At 42.9% G+C, this 15652-nt stretch overlaps 1 protein-coding gene across 4 annotated transcripts in view; it reads left to right on the top strand.

The window, feature by feature from the left end:
• The window catches only part of LOC147035390 (rho-related BTB domain-containing protein 2-like), a 229596-nt gene that overhangs the window by 163000 nt on the left and 50944 nt on the right, over nucleotides 1-15652 (top strand). The window contains exon 10 of one of the 4 annotated variants that reach the window (XM_085897483.1): nucleotides 2218-3492. The exons of the other annotated variants lie outside the window; for them this stretch is intronic. Within the exon in view, the coding sequence (XP_085753609.1) occupies nucleotides 2218-2250 (33 nt within the window). The 3' untranslated portion in view covers nucleotides 2251-3492. Of the gene's footprint in view, nucleotides 1-2217; nucleotides 3493-15652 lie in introns of those variants that run through there. 4 annotated transcript variants of the gene reach the window in all.

Genomic DNA, 15652 nt, shown 5'->3' with positions numbered 1-15652 from the left:
GTTTGTTCCGTACGAGTTCCGTCGAGGGTGGAATACCCCGGTAATTGGATCACGTGGGTATTTAGGTAAATTGAAGATTGGCAATCGACCCTACCCCACGTGATCTGCTGATTGGCATATTTCGGTTCTTGTACAAGGACCCGTCGCTCGGAGTTATCCGGGCGGCGATCTATATTTCGGGCGATCGGTCGGGCCTACTCGACTTGCGGCTCCGTTCAGAACGGTCAGTTGGCGGCCGACCCCCCGGCCCGTAACAATATATAATATATATATATATATATATATATATATGTATATATTTATGTATATATTTATGTATGTATATATATATATATATATATATATATATATATATATATATATATATATATATATATATGCACACACACATACACATATGTAAACAGATGTTTGGAACTAGAAAAGTTCAATATGGATACAAACAAAGATGACATAATAGTGACCGAAGATTTTTCGTGCTGCACTCTTCAGGGGAAGATCGCAGCAACTGAAGGAGGAAGTGAAGGCACGTGCTTCCATACGCAAGTCTCTATAAGGTAGACACTGATTGGTTCAACCATAATGATGTCACGGTTAATCCGAACGCCCATTGGTCAGCTCATCATCTTCACCTCAAGCTCCCATTGGCTGGAGCAGAGTTCATCGATGATTGACGTTTGGAGCTGCATCCTGGAGTGGACATCCGTGTCACAGGTCGTGCTTTACACGTTGTCTTGTCTGAGTCGTCGCGCTATGAGTCGTGAGCAAAGAGCCAATCTGAAGTTTCTTGCCAAGCTTGGCAAAACACCTTCCGAATCATTCGCAATGCTGCAGAAAGTCTACGGAGAAGAAACAATGTCACGTACACGTGCATTTGAATAGCACAAGAGGTTCAAAGAGGGACGGGAGGCGGTTGAAGATGATCCATGGTCTGGAAGACCTTCAACTAGCAGAAAATCGGACAACATCGAGCGTGTGAAGCAGATGGTGCACGCAGATCATCGACTCGCGGTGCGGATGATTGCTGAGGAACTTTCCATCAACAAGGACACTGTCTGGAGCATCATCACTGCAAATCTCGAAATGCGCAAGGTGTGTGCTTAGATGGTCCCCAAGCTGTTGTCCGAAGACCAGAAACAGCAAAGAGTCACTGTCTTTCAAGATATTATCGAGCGTCTCGAGGATGTTCCAGACCTGCTCGGGAGAGTCATTACTGGTGAAGAATCATGGATATTCGAATACGATCCCAAGAATAAACAGCAGAGTCGTCAGTTGAAAAGTCTGGCATCACCAAGCCCAAAGAAAGCAAGGATGTCGAAGTCGAAGGTCAAGGTCATGCTCATTGCGTTTTTTGACATCAAGGGCATCGTCCACTTCGAGTTTCCACCACAGGGTCAAACAGTGAATCAATACATGCACAAGGAGATCCTCTGGCGCCTCATGAGAGCAATCTGGGACAAGAGGAGGGATCTGTTGGAGAACAACGTCTGGGTGCTCCACCATGCCCCTGCTCGCAGTGCCCTGAGCATCCGACAGTTTCTGGCAGAGAGGAATGTGCCAACTCTGGAGCAACCCCCGTATTTGCCAGACTTGGCCCCTTGTGATATTTTCCTATTCCCAAAGCTCAAGGGGGTGATCAAGTGGACCCAATTTCCTGATGTGGAGGCCATCAAAAGGGCCATGATGATGGAGCTCCAGAGGATTCCAGAAGAAGCCTTCCCGGGGTGCATCGAAGCATGGAAGAAGAGGATGGACAAGTGTGTGAGATGAGACTCGAGGGAAACTATTTTGAAGGGGACAAGCTGTGATTTCAATATATTTTTCGGAATAAAATTTCTGTGAAGTCAGTCCCGTTACTTTTTCGACGGACCTCATGTGTATGTGTATATATATATATATATATATATATATATATATATATATATATATATATATATATATATATATATATATATATACATATATATATATATATATATATACATATATATATATATATATATATATACATATACATGTATAGATGTATGTATATATATATATATATATGTATATATATATATATATATAAATATATATATATATATATATATATATATATATATATATATATATATATATATATATATATATATATACATATATACAGGGTGTCCCAAAAAAATGAACTCACATTTTGGCTCCTCATAACTCATTGAATTTTTCATTTCTTTTCAGATCAAATTGAACCTAATAATGGCAGAAGTATGACTAGGTTTTGAAGAAAGAAAATTTACCATAAAGTGCTACTGGAAGCACGAAAACATCATGGAAGTGCAAAGACAATTTAGAAGACATTTTCACAAAGATCCACCAATGCGACACACCATTGCTCGCATCGGAGATAAGTTTGAAACAGATGGAACTGTGCATGACATCCATAAGGAGCGTTCAGGAAGACCACGGTCATCAACCACCCCCGCAAAGGAAAATCAATTGCTGGAAACCCTCCACCGATCCCACGGAAATCTGTTCGACAAATGGCTCGTGAGACAGGAATCCCAAAATCAAGCGCCCATCGCATTTTGAAGTGAATTAATTGGAAAAGTTACATTCCAAAATTAATCCACGCTCTAAATGAAGACGATCCTGACCGGAGAGCTGAATTTTGTGAGTGGTACCTGGGCAAATGCGAAGAAGATGCAGCATTTCCATCCAAAATTGTTTGGAGCGATGAGGCCAGCTTCAAGTAAAATGGCTCAATTAACCGACAATTGCACGTACTGGGCTCCTGAAAATCTGCATGTTACTATGGAACACCATTTAAACTTACCAGGGGTTACTTTGTGGTGTGGGATATCAGCATTGGGCATCCTCGGGCCATTCTTTTTTGACCAAACTGTCACTGGGGATGTTTACTTAAACTTGCTGCAGGAATCCGTCGGTCCATGTGTCGAAGAGATATTTGGTGACGAAGAGATTTACTTTCAGCAAGATGGAGTACCTCCCCACTACCACCGTGATGTAAGGGCCTATCTCGAAGCAACTTTTCCAAACAGATTGATTGGGCGAAGAGGTAGTGTTGAATTCCCTGCGCGTTCCCGAGACCTCACTCCAATAAACTTCTTTTTATGGGGATATTTCAAAGATAAGGTTTACGGCTCAAAACTAGCAACAGTTGATGAGCTGAAAGAGGAAATTGAAAGACAATGTCTTGCGGTCCCAAATGAAATGATTCGTTACGCTGTTGAATCCATTGGTCCGCGTTATCGGCTGTGTTTGGAACGTGATGGTCGTCAGTTTGAACATTTGTAAACATGCATTTATCCATTTATAAATTTAACCATTAATCTTGTTTCTAAGTCAATAAACAACGCATTTGTTATCATTTAAAGAGTGAGTACATTTTTTTGGGACACCCTGCATATACATAGGTTTTACTGCGTCAGACATAATCCACTGTGATGCTCACCATAAGAGACAGGAGGTACGTTTGATGTATAAACAATGAATGTGGTCATCATTGGTTAAATATTTATTGGTATGCCATCCTGATGAGGGAAAATTAGACCGAAATCTAGATATTCGGCTCCGGTTGATGTTTAGCTGATGTTGATCATGTAATCTTTGTCTGTTTGACAGTCGCAGGGCCATGGCCTCTGTGTTGAAGGTGACGCTTTGGTGTAGGACTATGTCCAATGGTGATCTGGGGAGTGCTAGTCACACTCCACATGTTTTGATTTACCCACTGATCACATCACGTGCCTTCTGGTTGAATGGTTTGCGTAAGTGGGAACAATCATCTGGGTGGCAGACTTGATATAGCTTTGTAGCTGTTGGGGAACTTTGGGAAGGATTTGAAACAGCAAAGTGCTGTTTCTTTGAAACAACGCCTTCTTTGGTTGCTTTATGCAGCTTCCTTGGCTGGAGGAGTTTTGGAGGTGTCAAATATATATATATATATATACATATATATATATATATATATATATATATATATATATATATATATATATATATATATACATATATACACATATATACATATATACACATATATACACACATGTACATATATCCACCGATGAGCCAAAACATGATGACCACCTGCCTAATATGCTGTTGGTCCCCCGTGTGCCGCCAAAGCAGCACCGACTCGCTGAGGCATGGACTCAATAAGACCCCTGAAGGTGTCCTGTGGTATCTGGCACCAAAACATTAGCAGCAGATCCTTCAATTCCTGTAAGTTGAGAGGTGGAGCCGCCATGGATCGGACTTGTCGGTCCAGCACATCCCACAGATGCTCAATCAGATTGAGATGTGGAGAATTTGGAGGCCAGGGCAACACCATGAACACTTCATCATGTTCCTCAAACCATTTCCGTACAATGTGTGCAGTGTGACAGGGCGCATTATCCTGCTGAAAGAGGCCACCGCCATCAGGGAATAACATTGCTATGAAGGGGTGTACCTGGTCTGCAACGATGTTTAGGTAGGTGACACGTGTCAAATTGACGTCCACATGAATGGCCGGACACAGGGTTTCCCAGCAGAATATTGCCCAGAGCATCACACTCCCTCCACCGGCTTGTCGTCTTCCCACAGGGCATCCTGGTGCCATCACTTCCCCAGGTAAAGGGTGCACACGTTCACGGCAATCCACGTGATCTAAAATAAAACGGGACTCATCGGACCAGGTGACCTTCTTCCACTGCTCCAAGGTCCAGTTCCGATGCTCAGGTGCCCATTGTAGGCACTTTCGACGGTGTACAGGGGTTATCATGGGCACTCTGACTGGTCTGCGGCAACGCAGCCCAATACACAGCAGGGTGCAATGCACTGTGGATTGTGAGACATTTCTCCCGTAACCACCATTAAAATTTTCTGTGACTTGTGCCACAGTAGACTTTCTGTCGGTTTGGACCAGATGGGATAGCCTTCGTTGCCCTCGTGCATCGATGAGCCTTGGGGGCCCAACACCCTGTCGCCGGATTGTGGTTTGCCCCTCCTCGGACCACTGTCGGTAGGTACTCACCACTCCTGACCGGGAACACTCCACAAGCCTTGCCGTTTCAGAGATGCTCTGACCCAGTCGTCTGGTCATAACAATTTGGCCCTTGTCAAAATGGCACAGGTCTTTACTCGTGCCCATTTCTCCTGCATCCAACACATCAACTTCAAGAACTGACTTCACTTGCTGCCTAATATATCCCACCCCTTGACAGGTGCCATTGTAACAAGATAATCGATGTTATTCACTTCACCTGTCAGTGGTCATAATGTTTTTGCTCACCGGTGTGTATGTATGTATATATATATATATATATATATATATATATATATATATATATATATATATATATATATATATATATATATATATATATATATATATATATATTTTGCATTGTTGGGTTCTTCTATTTGCATTGCTGCTGGGTAATCAATACCATTAAGACATGGAAGTGGCTTTGAAGATGGCCACTAAGAGAGGTGTAGAATCATTATGATTGACTGTACAATGGATATTTATCAAATAGCTTCTGAAATGCTTTGCATGAATCATTCGCTATTAATTCCCCCTCCTCCAGAAGATTCCTCTCCCCGTCGATCCTACCCCTCCTCCAAATGTTATCCACTTCCTGTACTTTGGCTCTTGTACCTGTGGTTTGATGGGACTTTGCACATTAGAGTCCCACAAACTTGCAATTATAGCAGCCAGCTCAGTACAGTGGCCTGCAATAGTATTCATCCCCTACCGATAATGCCACATTTCGATGATTTATGAATTACGTCAAAACAATTTTTCCAAATGAACTTTTTTATTCATAACTGAAGAGATCAAACTATACACTGTTATAGTTGAAAGAGGTTACATTTGAGGAATACCTGTAAAAAAAAAGTACAAATCAAAATTCACTGGTTGAAAAAGTATTTAACCCCTCAGGTCAGTACTTGGTGGAAGAACCTTTTGCAGCAATGGCTGCTATGAGTCTTTTTGGGTCGATCTCCACCAGCTTTGCACATTGGGATGATGAAATGTTTGCCCAATCTTCATGTGAATATTGCTCTGGTTCTGTCAAGTTTGATGGGGATCGTCAATGGACTGCAATCTTCAAATCTCACCATAAATGTTAAATTTGATTCAGGTCAGGACTTTGACTGGGCCACTCAAGAACATTTATTTTCTTTTTCTTCAGCCACTCCAGTGTGGCTTTAACTTTGTGCTTCGGATCATTATCCTGCTGAAATGTGAATCTCCTTCCCAGTTTCAGATTGATGGCTGGCTCAAGCAGGTTTTCCTCAAGGATTCTCCTGTACTTTGCACCATCCATTGTCCCTTCTATCCTGACAAGCTTTCCAGTCCCTTCTGATGAAAAGCAGCCCCATAACATGATGCTGTAACCACCATGCTTGACAGTCGGTATGACGTTATCTGGGTGATGTGCAGTGTTCAGCTTGTGCCAGACGTAATGCTTTGAATTAAGACCAAAACGTTCAATTTTTGTATGCTCTGCCTGCAAATTGTTTCTCCACAAGCCTACAGTATCATTGAGATGCTTTTTCGCAAACTCCATTTGAGCTTTTGGATGCGTCTTTGTCAGTGATGGCTTCTTTCTTGCCACTTATCCATAGAGGCTAGTTTTGCGAAGGGAACCGGATATTGATAATAATTGATGAACACTGACCCCCATCTCGGACATAGAGCCTTGCAGATCTTTCAAAGTCATTGTTAGATTTACAGTGACATCCCAAACCAGTTTACTGTGCGTCCGGCTCCTGAGTTTGGATGTGCGACTTGATCTGGGTCGAGTCTGGGTGGTATGGTATATCTTCCACTTATTGATAGATTTCACCATACTCAAATGGATAATGAGTGACTTTGAAATCTTCTTATAACCCTCTCCTTAATGGTACTTCTCCACCACTTTATATCTGACTTCCTTGGAAAGCTCCTGCCTTGTTGGTTGACCAAGTGAGTTGCACCTTAAAACTCCTTAGATAAGTGTGGGAGCTTAATTTTTAATTTAAAACAGAGATTACATACAGGTGTGACTGATTTAGTCCGGTTGTCAAACACCATTTTTCAAGATGACCTTGCATTAGGGTCCGCACAATGTTTTTCTGCATTTTTGTGATCACCAGACCATCTGAATGAATATTCCGATTGATGCCACTCTGGCACCCTTGAGCATTTTTGTAGAAATCCATTAATATGCAAATTAGCGGTTGCCATTGTCGAAATTACTATTTTTCTTAATATCTCCAAAAGTAAGCATCCAAATAGCCTGGTGGAGGTGTCTACATCCATGTTTTTAGGTCACTAGTCATGATAAAGCTACTTAAAATTGAATAACATATAAATTTATCTCATTAATATGCAAATTAGCAGTCACCATTATCAAAATAACAATTGTTCTTAATATCTCTAGAAGTAAGAATCCAAACAGCCTGGTTGAGGTGTCCAACCCCATGTTTTTAGGGTCACTGGTCATGATAAACCCACTTACAATTTGATTTCATTGAAATTTAGCTCATTAATATGCAAATTAGCAGTCACCATTATTGAAAATGTTGATAAATAGACATATAGATAGAAAAAAAAAACACTTCATTCTTTGTGAATATAGATCACTTTATTATTCATACAGATTCAACAATTCGACAGTATGCAATGAAAGCAGCTAACAACGTGAACAAAAGAAGACCTTCCTGTGTAAATCAAATGTTCATATATATATATATATATATATATATATATATATATATATATATATATATATATATATATATATATATATATATATATATATAACAGGTTTGTAAGCCTTATGAAGGCTACTTCAGTGCTTGGTGTCTCATTCAGTGTCAGAGTCATCATCAAGGGCAAATGCAGCAGCTGTCTTGGTGCGCTCATTCCTGCAGCCAGTATCTCCATGGCACGTACAGAAAACTGTGCATGGTAACTTGGCTGCTGTGCAGCGGCATTGAGCTGTGTAGCATTGCTTGTCGGAGGAACACCCACATCGTATTAGCTCCAAGATCTCTGGTGGTGCAAGAGCGATGTTGGACAGCAGCATAATTGGAAGTAATGATCTTGATGCCTCATCACGTTTCCATCTGTACTGATTGGGATCCAGAGGTGGTGGCTGCAGCTGAGCAGCTGACTTCCATATTTCTGTCTGGATATGAGCGCATCACACGTTTTGTTCAAAGGACTCTGTAGTTGGTGGCAGAGCCTTCAGGACTGGTGCTTTGATGGCATTTGGTTTCAACATCTTAATTGACCACACCTCTTTGTGAACATCAGACATGTTGCTTCTCCCCTTGCTTCCATAGCAAACAGCCATGAATACAGTGGCTTCGGTGATGACATCATCAATAGATGCATCCACATTGCCAAGTTTTTGAAGTGAATGGCCTGCTGTGAGTGTCTTCTTGCCAGTCAGTTTACCTCTACCATACATCTGGGCAACGGTGTCGCAAGTTGTCAGTGCGAAAAAGCTAGTAGGTCTTGCACCATCCCGGCATGTTTTCTGGAAGTGGCCCCAATGTCGAACAACGATCGGCCAGGACATGTTGCTTCCATTGTTACGCAGCATTGCAGATGAAGTTCTGCGAAGTGATACACAAGCAAGATGAACACATCAGTATCATCACAGATGACTGTGATGCATTTTGCGCCATCTTCGGCAACTTTAGCGACTTGCTGAATCATGATGACATCTGCCTCCGCATGCGTCGTCTTCAAATCAGTGTGACACCTTTCGGCTCCGTGGTGTATTTCCACTGGGGTAGACTCCTGTCCCGTAATGAAGAGCCTGTGTTGGCTCTGCTTTCTCTGTTGACTAACGTCAATCAAATTCTGGCAAATCAGTTCTATCAGCTGAACTTTGTTCTCAGTTACTGACAGAACCACCAGCTGTGGAGGCAGTGGAGTCTGTCGGTTCAACCTGTGGTGCCTGCTAGCTTGCTGCCCAGCTCTGGCTAATCTTGTTCCACTCTTGATGCTGAAATCATGATATCTGTCAAATACCAGATATACATCTGATTTGTCCACCTTTGCCATGATGTAGCTCGTAAAGTTGTCAACACAGTCTTGCACAATTCCCCTGCTTGGCCAATGAATAACCCAGAGGATTGCACAACCATCTAAGATGGTGACTTCAGGTTGTGGACCCAGTCTTGTTGAGATTTCCACTTGGAGATTCTTCTTCAATGTCGACTTGGTCTTTGCTATTCTCATCTCCCCCTTTTCATCGAACATTGATGTTGGCACAGGTGCAAGCTCGTACTCGAGAACGTCACATAGTTTGCTGTTTCGACTTTGTTGGAGTTCCATGACCCTGGAGTAGATGAGATTTAGATCACAAACCTCAGTAGATCCCACACGCATGACTTTCCATGTCACTGCCATAGTTATGACTTGTTTAGATAAGGGAGCATTGAATCACTGCTGGCCAGCTTTCTTCATATGAATGCATCTGTGCTCGGCCAATGTCAACTGCCCTTGGCACGTTTACCTTCTCCGGTCCAATTCTGCCAATTACAATGTTGAGAACTCTGTCTGCATGTTCGTTTGGGTCAAGTGGGTCGATACAGGACTGGAGTTTTCTCCTTATCTTATCTCGTTCCTCTGCATCAGATTGTATGCGTGATGGCTTATCTTCCTTGTGAATGGTCACCTCTGTGACTATGTGCCCCTCAGACATATCTGTGAGATTGTGGACTATCTGACTAAACGTGTGCATACTATAGGCCAACTTGTTCAGTGTAGAAGGCTTCACTGTAATGCCAACGATTCCATGTATGCCATGACCGTAGCACATGAACGTGGACTCGATGTACATATCCGACCATATGCCGTTCCATCGGCCCTTCTTGTGCCGCATCGCGTAATCTCCTTTTAAGAACATTTCCAGAATGTCTCCATGAAGCCTTTCCATCGATCGAAGGTAGTAGAGCCCATATATAGCATAGTGGTGATGTCCAGCCGCGAAGAAGTCGGGGAGCATCTCCTTGATGGCCCAAAGATGCAATGGCCAGTCTCCTTCACGCTCAGCTCAAACAAACGCCATCATGATGAATACAGGTTTCCAAGGTTCTGTACCCATAGTTGTGTAGTCATGATCTTTGTTGCTTTGGTTTCAAGAGTGTCCATTAAGTCTTCATGACTTTCTGCTTGAGCCACGCTGGAACAAAGGACCTTCTCAGTCACCAATCGCAGGGCCCTGAAGTTTTAGGGAAACTTTTTTCCACCAAGCATATGAGCAACACCTCCGAAGGCAGATTTCATCACGTCTTCCAGCCCACTTTCAGCCATAAAGTTCCCCACACAACCGATGAAACTCATAAGGGTGTGCATGCCGCCCAGCCTTGGTATGAACTAGGTAAATCGCTCAGGATAAACACATTTCACATTAACGGCCAATCGATACAGCTGTTGGTCGTTTGTGAAGATGGTTATGGTTTGTCCACACTCTGCGGTCAAGCGTCATGCTCCTCCATTGCTGTAAACATCGTGTCCGGATGAGCTGGATCCATATCGATGAGTGGTGTATAAATGGCCCTCACTGTAGGTTGGATGGATAGTCCTTGCTCTCTGCAGAGCTTCGTATTAAAGCCACCAAACTCTGGTGTGTTCTGATCAGAAGTGATTTGCTTCAGAAAAGAGAAATCCATAACTTGAACTCTCCGAAGTCGTATAGCTTGATGAGCCAATATGCGGAGAGGTAACACAACATGTGTGGCTTCTTCAACTGGCATTGCTGGTTTCTCAGGTCCCTTGTACCTTTGAACCGAAATGTATTCTGTCATAGGTGTCTTCATTTAATCACGGGTCAATCGTCTGATGATGGCTTCATCTTCAGATGTGGAAGATATCTCCTGATCTTTTATGGTAAGTAGTACTACAAGAGAATGTGTTGAAACGAGTCCATTCTGGGATGAGATATTTCTGTCGAAGTTGTCAGCAACAACCTGAACGAGGCCACATTCAGCATTGGCGGTTCCCCTAATCCCGGAGTGAACAGTTGCAGCCTTTGCTGCTGATTCCTTGAAACGCTGAAACTCATCATAGGAACAGGTCACACGATAGTTGTACAACTGCTCGATGAGGCTTTTATGACTGACTAGAACTCCCAGTGCTATTTGGAGTGTAGTTGGTCGATTGGTGATCATATTCGTTATGATGTTTCCTATCAGAGCTCCTGGAAGTGTGCAGTCCAGTTTAGCTGATATTTTTGAGAGTAGCAATTGAAGGGTTGAACTCACTGCTTCATTAGCAATATCTATAATTCCAGCAATCTATGTGTGTATGTGTGTGTGTCTATCTGTCTGTCTGTCTGTCTGTATGTGTGTGTCTGCATGTGTATGTGTGTCTGTATGCGACCGCAGTTTCTCGACGACCGCCGGTCCGATCGGATTGAAACTTCACAGGAATATTGCCGGGGCCCCGCGGATGTGCCTTTTCGAGGTTTGATATCAATTGGACGAGCGGTTCCCAAGTTACGGCCATTTATCAGTTGACCAATGACAAGACACGGCGCTCTGACGTCACGAATGACGTCACAATTAATGTTTATTTATTTATTTAGTATTATTATTATTATTATTATTATTTTGCACGATTGACGGTCCGATCTGATTGAAACTTGCCAGGAATATTGCTGGGGACCCGCGGATGTGCCTTTTCAAGGTTTGATATTAATGTCTGTGTGTCTTAATATTAATATTAATGTCTGTGTGTTTGAGAGGGAGGGAGAGAGAGGGGGCGTCACAATTCAAGAGAGCGGGAGAGAGGAGGTGCGAGAGAGGGGGGAGAGAGGGGAGGAGAGTTATATAGATTATCTATCTATAATTATGGATAGGTGAGAGAGAGGGGCATCACAATTCAAGAGGGGGAGAGAGGAGGAGCGAGAGGGGCGTCACAATTCAAGAGAGGAGGGGCGAGAGAGGGGGCGAAAGAGAAAGGGGCGAGAGAGGAGGGCGAAAGGGGGGGGCTCGAGGGAGGAGCTTCACAATTCTTCTTCTTCTTCGTTTGATATGACGTCACAATTTACAGTGGAATATTGTTCCGTATCATGAATTCTTCTTCTTCGTTTGATATGACCACAATTTACAGAGGAGTATGTGCCTTTTCAAGGTTTGATATTAATGTCTGTGTGTCTTAATATTAATATTAATGTCTGTGTGTTTGATTGGGGGGGGGCGAGAGGGAGGGAAGAGAGAGGGGGTGTCACAATTCAAGAGAGGGGGAGAGAGGAGGTGCGAGAGAGGGGGAGAGAGGGGAGGAAAGTTATATAGATTAATTATCGATCGCTAATTATAGATAGGCGAGAGAGAGGGGGCGTCACAATTCAAGAGAGGGGGAGAGAGGAGGGGCGAGAGAGGGGGTGAGAGAGGAGGATGAAAGGGGGGGCGAGAGAGAGGGGGAGTCACAATTCATTTTCTTCTTCGTTTGATATGACGTCACAATTTACAGAGGGGAGAGAGAGAGAGAGAGGGGGTTTGATATGAGACATCATATGAGTGAGGGGGTTTGATATCGTTTGATTTGATTCAATTGATTTGATTTGATTCAATTGATTTGATTTGATTTGATTCAAGGTTTGATATCGTTCTTCTTCATCCATTTCAGCTGTTTCCCAGGTTTCCCAAGTTCTGGCCATTTATGATGCGGTTGGTCCGATCTAATTGGAACAATGCCTCAATCCAGTCATCGTTCCACGTACGGGCACACGAGAGCAAAGGAACGCCCTGTGTGGTTGTTTCTGGCACGCGGTTTGAAAGTTTTTTTTTGTTTTTTTTTTGCATGTATGGCCACACACGTATGGGCACGCACCTACGGGCCCGCAACTACGAGCCCGCACCTACGGGCCCGCACTCGTCTGATAGGAACTGTCTATATTAATTAAGAGATTAATATCTATATTATAGATATTAAGTCTATATTAATTCTCGTCTGATAGGAACTGGGGTCGGACGACAACTGCTTAGATTCCTGTGCAACCTTCTTGGCAATTCATTCTATGGAAACATCAATGGCGTCATCTTCAACTGATGCTATTAAGTTGATCACAGTAGACACTCTGCTGCGAAACTAGATTAAACTCGCGACACCTTCACCAGACAGAACCAGAAGCTCAGAGCCAAGTATATCCAACAATTTGGATAACAGGGTTCGTCGAGAGTATAGCTTTCCTCCATGATCCTTGTACATATTGTAGACTTCTACTGAATTCCAGATGTGCAACATGCCGTTTTTCATCGATAGGATAGTTGAAGTGACAACTGGCTCAATGTCCTGAGTTTCTCTGCCACTGTGTGCTGCTGCTGCAACAGAACGGGGTGCCATGAAGGACTTTCTGCAGTCATCGTGATATCTCGCATCAGCAGCATGAAGACCGCTGATTGCACCCATTAATCGTATCTTGACCTGGCGTCCTTCTTCATCCTGGCTGGAATCGATAACATCGAGAATAGTTTGTTTGAAAGTTGTCCGATCAATACGATCTGCAGTCCTACAAAGGAGAACTCGCCACCAACTATGAGGATTCTTCTTATCAGAGTCCATGATGCACTTTTCTCCGCAAAAAATGCAATGTTCTTTTAAATCAAATACTGTCGTCTTTGAATGGCGGCTTCTTTTGCTTGTTGAAGCATCTTCCAAACAGACATTACTCATTCGTTTCAAGTGTCTTTCTATGTGTGAGCGTGATGTGTACGTTGACACAGTCATTATGGCATTTGAGCTCGATAGATTCGTCTGCCTGTCATTTCTGTTCAAGCTCTTCTTGTATACCATCTTGTCTTGCTTTGCTTGACCGGATGATACCTCGCACTCTGTCTGGACCAACTGTTACCAGAGGTTTTCCAGCTTTAGTTGCATCACAGGGACTGAAGAAACAGTCTTCCATGGTGATGGAGCCTCAACCTGTAAAAATAGAGGAAATTATAAACATCAGTAAACATTTAATTTCTTTGTTCGTATTTTAAAAAGTTCTCAGGAAACAGGTTCCACCCTGTGTACTTTTAAAAATCAATAAAATACACAGTTGCTTTCAGCCAGATCATGTTAAATAATAATAAAAAAAGTTGCTTGCAAATAATATTGATCATTCTACTGTATCAGAAAACATTACTCTTACTTAAAACTCAGTTCTCCATGTTTCTTTCATTACATTACAAGCCTCAACTTACTTGATCAGAAACAGTTAATGCTGTTGATCTTCTGAGGTCAGCCATTTCTTCACAACTGTACTGGGGATAAACGGCTCTGCACAAGTTATTTTCAAACAGTTTTGTTGTTGTATAACTGTACTGCAAAAACGCCGATCGGCGCGGACAAATTCAGGGGGTAGGGTTATGCTAATTTGCATATTAATGAGCTAAATTTCTATGTTATCAAATTGTAAGTGGGTTTATCATGACCAGTGACTCTAAAAACATGGGGTTGGACACCTCAACCAGGCTGTTTGGATGCTTACTTCTGGAGACATTAAGAAAAATTGTTATTTCGATAATGACGACTGCTAATTTGCATATTAATGAGATAAATTTAAATGTTATTCAATTTTAAGTGGGTTTATCATGACCAGTGACACTAAAAACATTTGTGTAACACCTCAACCAGGCTATTTGGATGATTACTTTTGGAGATATTAAGAAAAATAGTAATTTTGACAATGGCCACCGGTAATTTGCACTTTTTTTTTGTATACCTTGTCGAGGCTCGTATGAGAGCTAACACACAACGCACATCAAGTGGGGGCATGAGACAGGAGGGGAGGGAGTGGGAAGGACAAAATAGTGGGGAACAGAGACATTTGGAGATCTGTGGAATGGAGAGGGATGGGACAGGGAACATGGGAAATAGAAGATGGACATGACAGGGACTTTCAGGAAGGAAAGCAGGGAATTTGAAGGAGGTGGGCTTGGGTGGATTATCGGGGGTAGAAAAGATCGAGGATTTGGATGGGGGATGATAAGAGGTGGTGGTGAACAGCTGTTTTGAAGGCCTGGAGGGAAGAATGGGAATGGATAGAGTGAGGGAGTTTATTCCAAAGGCGGGAATAAAGAGGAATGAAAGAGTGAAGGTGAGCAGTGATTCGTGATTTTGGTACTTATTTTTGGCTGGAGAGGAGACGGTAGAAGACAGAAAGACCACCGACCAACCTGCGGTGATTGAGTGAGAGGCCCAAAGACTCAGCCTCATTGCGGGAGATGCCTATGATCCGAAATGCCTTGGTTTCTACAGCGTGAAGCCGAGAAAGGTGGGAGGCAAGAGCACCAGCCCAGAGGGGAGAGCAGTACTCCATCAGGCTGCGGACAAAAGCTTTGTAAGTGGTCAGGAGCTCAGGTGGGCCGAGGAAGGGCCTTGCACGACGGAGGATTCCCAGTCGGCGACTGGCTTTGGAGGCGAGGTTTGAAATGTGGCTTTCCTAGGAAAGGTCATGGCAGATAGTGAGACCCAGAAGCTTGAAAGAAAGGACTTCTTCCAGAGGATTGTTAAGAAAGTGGATGGGCGGGTTTTCTAAATGGTCCTTTCGAAGAGACATAGTGAGAGTGTGAGATTTGTCCCGATTGAAAGACATGTTCCACATGTTGGACCAGTTTGTGATTTTATCCAGATTAGCAGTGAGCGAAGAAGCTGCTGCTTGCCAGTCTGAGG

Source organism: Eptatretus burgeri, chromosome 1, assembly GCF_056783735.1.
Source record: "Eptatretus burgeri isolate ZD-2024b chromosome 1, Ebu_testis_v1, whole genome shotgun sequence".
Classification (NCBI taxonomy): domain Eukaryota; kingdom Metazoa; phylum Chordata; class Myxini; order Myxiniformes; family Myxinidae; genus Eptatretus; species Eptatretus burgeri.
Note: the sequence above shows the minus strand (reverse complement) of the source record. Positions and strands in the feature narration are given on the sequence as shown.